Source organism: Cheilinus undulatus, linkage group 12 (genome assembly GCF_018320785.1).
Source record: "Cheilinus undulatus linkage group 12, ASM1832078v1, whole genome shotgun sequence".
Taxonomy (NCBI): domain Eukaryota; kingdom Metazoa; phylum Chordata; class Actinopteri; order Labriformes; family Labridae; genus Cheilinus; species Cheilinus undulatus.
Window position 1 is genome coordinate 18,158,911 of NC_054876.1, and position 8,112 is coordinate 18,167,022.

Below are 8,112 nucleotides of genomic sequence, written 5' to 3' on the forward strand. Positions count from 1 at the left end.
AACCCTCCAATGTAGCTGAATTAACAACAATTCTGCAAAGAAGAGTGGACCAAAATTCCTCCCCAGCAATGTGGAAGACTCATTGTTAGTAAGTGCAAATGCTTGCTTGCATTTGTTGCCCCCAAGGATGGCACAACCAGTTAGGTTTTATGCCTTAACATGGCTCCATTGTGGTGTTTTCTTGTTCCAGCCACAGACGTAATCTGTAACCTGTCAGACGAGATAACAGAAGGGAGGATAAAGACCTGGTTTAGTGATCTTTGACCTGTTAACTTTGTGGCGATATGCCTGTTTGAAGAGCTCAACACTGTAGGAGCAGTTTGTACTGCAGAGAGTCAGATATTAACAATATCCCTCAGCAGTGGCCGTTTTTTAGTTTCATTTTGAAATAAAGAGGTGATGCTTCCTTTGGTCCAATGAAAGATGCTGAATATTAAACTTATCATCATAAATATCTTTTAAATAATAAAGTCTTTGCTTCCATACAATGCCAGAGTTAAAGGAAGACACTTGCACTGCTAGCTGTGACTTACAGGTCACATGTCACCTCCTCCTGTGAATACTGTTATGAATGAGGTGCTTCCCCAGGGTCCCTCCCTCTCTTCACCTTTCTTTCTTTTGTTTGTTTCTGCCTCAGCGACGTCATTCTCAAACTCTCTGCCCCTCTGCTGCTCAACTTTCACAAAGCGCTGCTAGAAGTAGGTCAGATTTGATTAAATTACATTAAATTCTGCAGCTTTTCACATTTTCAATGTAGATAAAGCCTTGGGGGGTGTCAGTCATATTGTTGCTGCGGGCAATCAATATGTGTCAATTGCTTACAAATGTCAGGTCATGACGCAAGTTGTTTACGCACGTTTCTGTTTCTCTTTTTCTCCCCCTCTAGTTAAAAGGAGGTTAAAGCCAAGTGCTAAAAATAGTGGCTTGGGTGACTTTGCTGGTCATATGTTGAACCATACTGTAAACAATGCTACAAGGTCACAGACACACCAGACACAAGCATGGGTCACTCTGCAGCTTTAGTGCTCAGCAGTCAAAATCAATACAGTCTACCTTTGTTTTGATCTAAAAATCAAAGAAAGAGAAAAATACTGACAAAAGTTTTCATACCTCTTGTAGCATTGATAGGATGTGATCCTTCTTTTTCTGGAGCTGCAAAAGAAAAAAAATGAACTTTGGCTTTTAAATAAACAAAATCAGAAGTTAAAAGCTTTTCTAGCAGGAGATATTTTTTCAGAGGGTTGAATGTCTTTGTTTAGCAGTTTTGAATGGTAATGTTTGCTAGTTATCAGCCTCGTAAGGTATGGGTGAGGCTGATGAAAAGGGTATTACGATTTTGAGGAGATTTGCATTTTAAGGGTACTTACTATTTAAAAGTCTGTGGCAACAATGCCACTGATACACCAAGTACACCTTAATTTGTTAGCTTGGTGCTAAAACATATGGGGATTGTCATTAACAAGCTAACAGATTTAGCATCATGACTAAAGCAAATTTTTACTTGAGAAATGATTTACTTTTCCTGAAAAATGTTGACCGAAATGTAAAGTTGATTGATCATTTACACAATAATGCTAGGTAAAATAAATCATTAATTAAGTTAAGAGATGCTAAGTGACTTTATAAGTGTGTTTACAGTCCATAACAGTGCATCTGGGTAACCTGACACAAATGGTCCATCTCTATATGTGGCTTGACTCAGTTGCAGGAGCTTTGTTTTACATTGCAGTACACACTTTGACACTACATCCTCAACATAAGCAGGGTTGTCATTGCAGTGTGAAACTGCTATGGCACAGAAAGAGTACCTGGTCTGGTACCCTTGGCTCTTGGTCACAGCAAGGAAACATGTTTGTTCTCGAGACTGCTGCAAGCAATGAGGGGAAATATAACTGAGATGTACAAAGTACAAAGATGACAGTGAGAGGGATTTGTTTCCCGTTTCGGAAATCCCATTCATGACGCTCCTGGTGATGACAAAATTTGAGGCTGAGGTAAAGCATGATATGGCAAGTAGGCCCGCCTGAGGCTACCATTGTGCAGGTAGGAGAATTGACACAACACAGGTTGTGCTCTGAATGTCCTTACATCCAACTGAACAATAAAACAGAGCTACTCTTCTAAATGTCTTAAATAAGCTTTTGAAGAGTCAGTGCTCACCCGCTTCTTGTAGTAAATCCTCCATTTGTGATACTCCTTGATCACCACCTCGATCCTTCGCTTCCAGTAGCTGCCCTCTAATACGATAGCCTGCAGACATGAAGAAATACAGAACATTAAACCGTCTCTACATAAAACTCACAGTTAAGTGAAATCCACTTCTGTTTCATTAATTACTGACAAATAAAGTTAGAGAATTGTGTAGCTGAAAAGCAACTCAGGCTGTAAAAAATCAAAAAATAAATCCCTCTTTTACTCAAATCACCCACTTCGGGTTTTCGATGAGCGTCTGCCTCAGAGCCCTCGAGTGGCGTGACAAAGCCACACACTGGGATCTTCCTCCTCTCCACATCTAAGCACAGCACATCAAGAGTTAAATCATTGTCACATTTCAGACTGATTCAAATAGAAATCATTTACCGCTGAGAATGCCGCAAGCAGCACAGTTGCCAAAATAATATACCACATTTCCACAACATGCATATTGGATTTTTGCTGATACCTGGTATTATTTACAAATTCATTTTAGTTGATACTGAAATTCATACTGATATATAAATGTAGTTCAAACCTACAATTCAGTCATTAAAGTACATTTTAAAGTTGAAAGACAGTAGATGAACAAAGAAAAATACTTCAGCTGACATAGGTCTATTGGCCCTGCCTAAAACTCCATCCATCATCTACAGCAGTGTTTCCCAACCATTTTCTTTAGAGAATCCCTACATGTACCTAAGAAAAGCTGATATCTTGTTAGTAAATATCAATAGCAATTTTCATACATGCAAATACAGATAGCTTTCTTTTTTAAGCTAGTATCTGCCTAGTATCATGCTGATAATAATTGCGCATTCAAAAAAAGTCTATCTTAATAAGAAAGTAGAATTTTTCATATTCTTGTTTTTCTTGAAGCATTTTGTACTGCTGTCGAGGAAAACAAAGGATGTTTAGTTGTTAAAAAACTTTAAAACACTTAAATTCAGATCCTAAGATATAAGTAAATTAAAATAGTCTTTTTAGAATCTCTGTAATTAAAAAAAAAAAAACATGTAGACATTGGGAGCAAAAAATCTACATATTGTGCCTTTAAGTGAAGATTTATGTTATAGAGATGAAGGTAAGATGTGTTGACTCACACTGGATGAACCAAGCCCTCCATATGGCATTGTTCAGACGGATTTTATCCCGCCACAGCAACCGCAGACCCTTAAAAGACTTCCACTTTGGAGAGACGATCTTACCGCTGGAAATGAAAAATGGACGGAAAGCATTTTATTCAGTGAGTTTGTAAAATTCTTACAAATAAAACTGAAAATGCACATTTCCCTGCTTTCTTCTGTTTGAATTAGATGTTCTGAAAGAGTTAAAAACCCCGGCACTGACAGAGTGGAAACATTCTTTCCTGATTTTGACAAATAGCGTGCTATCAGCTCATTCACCGTCTCACTGTCAGGCTGTTTGCACTTTTCCAGTGTCCCTCAGCCTGCTGAGTGCAGAGAAGAGGCCTCCTAATGTGAGGTGCTCACAGAGTTGCTAGGAAGCTACAGGCTTCTTATTCATCATGCTTTTAATGGAGGGACATCGCTGCATGTTGCACTCTCCGGAACAGCAGCTTATTACTGGAAAACACTGTCAGGAGAGGAGCAAATTAACACAAGAGTGATTAACGATAAATACTGCAGAACAGGAGTAGTTTGCAACAATATAGTCCACCTTTTGCACATGATACTGCAGATTAAGCACAAAGGTGAATTAAAATTTAGAAAGTAGTTTTTTTCATATTTTATGTACTCTTCATTTGCTATTTCTAAAATCTGGACATATTGATACTTACAGTGCTTATATTTTTAAAATTTTGATAATTTTGCACTTGAATTCCTAAAAAAGGTGCGCTAGTTAAGCCTTGGAAGTTGAAAATAAATACATGAATAAGTTGATTTCATGTGAGATTTTCCATTTCAAATGTTGCAATCTGACATAAAAGTGTAAATGACGTGCTGTTTTTTGTGCTGGTAACAACAGCAGACCGAGATTTGATTGTGACAATCTCATTATAAAATCCACTGACACATACTAGCTGGTTGGAAAATTGTCTCCTATGGGCCAGTAGTTGATAGCAACTGTTACTAAAACACATGCTAAGAAACACAGCTAACTTTATATTAAATAAGCAAACCTGCAAGACATCTGCATTTTTATCTGCCAAAAATGTGCATTTCTTGGAATATCTAGTCAAAAATGATACAAATAGATTGATAAAATTTGATAAACAATTTTAAAACTTAAATGAGAAACTGTATGTACTATTACTCAATTTTTTTTTTGCATTGTGTAAAGACGATGCAATATGCTGACTATTCCTGAAATATAGGCAAGGGGCAAAATTTCATGCTTTCTCTCTGTTCCCTCAGTTACACTATAATCTCTCCACTGCTGCCAACTAGAATCAAAGTCCAGCTTTCAGTGAAGAGTTTCCAAGCTGTTGCACAAGAGGCTGCAAAATCAGTCTGCTAACACAACCACAAACATTACAAAACAACTTTCACCATCCATTTTAAAGGGAAACCCTGCATAAAAATGTACTTTTATTTCTCTTCCTTACCTATAGGTAGCTAATAAAAGTGGCTTGTGAAAATTATTAACGTCAGAGAGCAGCAACTGCAGGTGGAAAGATATTCAAGTTACGGCCTGCACATTCTTTATTTTCTTAAATACTTTGCATTTTTAAAGCTCCTGTTTAGCTTTCCCTGTGGATAAAGCAATTTGTCTTATCTCAGATCTGGTCCCGTACATGTGTAAGCAGCAAAATGTGTTGATCACTGAGAACCTTTACACTGAAAATGCTAGTAAAACACCTATGATGCAGCGTTGCATTCAAACATTAAATATTTCTAAATAGAAATGATCAGTTTAGTTGCTGATTGTATCTTCTGCTTTTCTAACCCTTTAAGAGATGTATAAAATAATTATTACCTCCCCTAAGAAATTTCACAATTTTTTACACATCTTTTCAAAACATACTAGTTTATTTTGGATGCTTACATTATTTTACTCTGCACACAGCAACAAAATAATTTCACAAAAACCAACAAAGTTATCAAAGCATTTAGCCTCAAGAACTGGAGTGAGAAGCAAGGTTATAATAGTTCGGGATTTTTCCTTTGTTTTAGTTTTTATTTTACTTTTATTTTGAATTTCAGTTTAGTTTTAATTAGTTTTTTTAGTTCAGTTTAGTTTTTATTTTGCAAAATTGCCTTGTTTTAGCTTAATTTTTATTAGTTTTAGTTTTGTTGGCAATGTGGGATACCTGCCAGGGGCGACACCCAAAAGGGCTCTTCACTTTTCCCTGTAATTATTAAATTTTATTGTTGGTATACAACTCAAGACCTAAAATTACCATTGTCATCATGAGGAAACTCAAAGAGAACCACAGAGTTTCGAACAAGACTGGCAGCGGTAGGAAGAGAAAGATTTCAAAGACTCTTGAAAGAAAAAAATAGTAAGAGGTGTGTCAAAAGACCTCAGAACAAGTGCCAGGACCCTAAAGAATGACTTAACCAAGTCAGGAAATGCAGTCTCAAAGAAGACCATCACAAGAGCCCTGCACAGGAATGGACTAAGAAAGACTCCACATCTGCAGAAGAGACACCTTCAAGTCAGACTGAAGAGTGCTAAAGGCAACCTGGAGAAAGATACTGCATACTGGAAGCATGTCCTTTAGTCAGAGGAGACCAAACTAGAGCTCTTTGGCAATTGAGACGTATAATCCAAAGAACACCGTCCCCACAGTGAAGCACGGCAGTGGGAGTATTATGCTGTTGGGATGCTTCAATGCATCTGGAACTGGGAATCTCAGAAAAATGGAGAGAATCATGAAGAAAGAAGGATATGTGAAGATTTAGAACCTCAAGCAGTCAGCAGTAAAACTGGGCCTGGGTCGTCACTTTGTCTTCCAACACAACAACAAAAGGAAACACAACTGACTACAAGCATCAGGAGATGAAATCATTCAGACCCTGGTGGTTTATGGGAAATATTTTTGTGTCTGTGTGTAAGGTAAAATAATGCAAGCACCCAGATGAGGCTTCAATTTACCGTTACTGATAACACTTGAGAGAGGTTGTGCGCATGAATTTTGTCAAGACGGTGTATTTTTTGATTTGATCTTGTTATTTCCAGCTCTGCTCCAACAGGAAGTCTGAAATACACTGTTTATAAGCAAGAGTTACACTTAAGCTGAGCAGTGCAAAAAATGCACCATTAAAACCCAGTCAAACTGCAATTTTCGAACTCTCTTCCATTAAAGCATAATACACCCATTTTATTGTATCTGGGTGCAAATCTGGGCTTTTGCCTTGGAATTTATCATTTTTACTAATCTCCGCCAGATAGTGTCATTTTGACCACATCTGGAAAAGGGAGAAAAAACTTGCTAAAAACTGCAAAAAAATAAATAAAGAAATAAAATCATGAAAATCAGTGTTGCTGCTAATCACTGACATATCCATATCAAAAATAATTCATTTTCTCCTTTTTTTGTTTTGAAAAACATGGTTGCATTGCAACAAAAAACTGGCAGTCAAAGGGTTAAAATCTTTAAAATTCATGAATATTTGAAATCAGTAATTAGGTCAGTTGTAGGTGAAAAAATAACTCAAAATAGAGTAAAATATTAATGTAGAATGCTTTGGAGTCACAATATCAAAAAGTGCAGCTTGAGAGGGAGTATGTGGCATTGCACAAAAATAATCCATATCACAGTTTGTAATAATTCAACACAATAAAATAACTTATTTGAAATAAATAATTTTTGAGTTTTTTTTTTCCATTTGAAAAACATAGAGGCATCATGAGGAAAAATGGGGGTTAAAAGGGTTAAAATGCATTGTGGACATAACAGGGCCCAGTTGTTCCCATATGGTCGGTCAGACTAACCAAGAGGAATTGCAACCCAAATAAGTAAAACCTTGCAACCCCTCAAGTTCCATGCATTTACTTTACAATGAGAATAAAGGCATGAAGCTAGGCTACACGGAGTTAACCGCTAAAATACGTTTGGAAATGACGACATAAAAGTGGGCATCTCTGAAATAAGAAAGAAGTTAGTGTCCATTAAACATGAGGGATTCTGCCCAGTTATAATCAGCTAAACTTTGAGTTGACTTGTCCTCCTGTCCCTGAGCCCTGTAGTGTAACGTTGACCCACCTGTAGGCCAGGGACATGCAGTCAAACAGGCGGGTCAGAGTGGGGTCGATGCTGAGGCTCGCGGAGCTGAGTGGGCCGTACCGGTACGTCTGACACCACGTCCTGTTCACCGTGTCAAAGTCATATCTGAGCGAGCCTCCGCTCTTCCTCCTCCGCGGCGAGGAGTCACTGTGCGGCGACGACACCATGAAGTGTCCGCTGTGGATGACCTGAGAGCCGGGGATGGAGCCGGCAGAGGGCCCGGTACCCACCACGCGAGCCGGCTCCCCCTCGACCTCCGAGTCCGAGTCTGAAGAGTCCTGAAGCTGGCTCTGTCCGGCTGAACAGACTCTCACTTTGCCCGCCATGGTGCGTTTACTGTCTGTGTGACCGTCCGTCAAACTGTGAACTTTCTCCTGAGATGACTCCTCTCCCACACCTCCTCCCCTCCCCCCTTCCTCTTTCTGTTTTCTTCAGATATTCCAATATTTCCTCAAACAGGAGCGCGTGCCGACAGCAGAGAGGCCCCTCACCTGACAGCTGAGACATTAATGTGACCTGCACCGTTCCGACACTGTCTGTGTTTTGTAAGAGCTTGCTATCATTACTGCAACATGCTGCAGAGGTAAAGTCCTTCTCAGCACCAATCATTCTGCATGGTAATTATTAATAGACCAATCCTGGATGGGAGGCTCAGCATTACTACTACTAGCCTACTACTACTACTACTGTTTATTTATACTAATATATTTTTTTAAAATGTATAT

The 8,112-nt window shown here is 38.6% G+C and overlaps 1 protein-coding gene across 3 annotated transcripts in view; it reads right to left on the reverse strand.

Annotated features, from left to right (window-relative positions):
* LOC121518365 (carbohydrate-responsive element-binding protein) overlaps positions 1-7,911 on the reverse strand; it is a 31,235-nt gene extending 23,324 nt beyond the window's left edge. For all 3 annotated transcript variants that reach the window (XR_005992647.1, XM_041800622.1, XM_041800621.1), the window contains exons 1-5: positions 7,367-7,911; positions 3,297-3,403; positions 2,430-2,512; positions 2,161-2,250; positions 1,111-1,152 (exon numbers count right to left, since the gene is read on the reverse strand). Coding sequence is in view for 2 of the 3 variants with exons in the window: in XM_041800622.1 (XP_041656556.1) it covers positions 1,111-1,152; positions 2,161-2,250; positions 2,430-2,512; positions 3,297-3,403; positions 7,367-7,713 (669 nt within the window). In the remaining variant the exon portion in view is untranslated. The remainder of the gene's footprint in view (positions 1-1,110; positions 1,153-2,160; positions 2,251-2,429; positions 2,513-3,296; positions 3,404-7,366) is intronic.
* Positions 7,912-8,112: the final 201 nt, after the last annotated feature.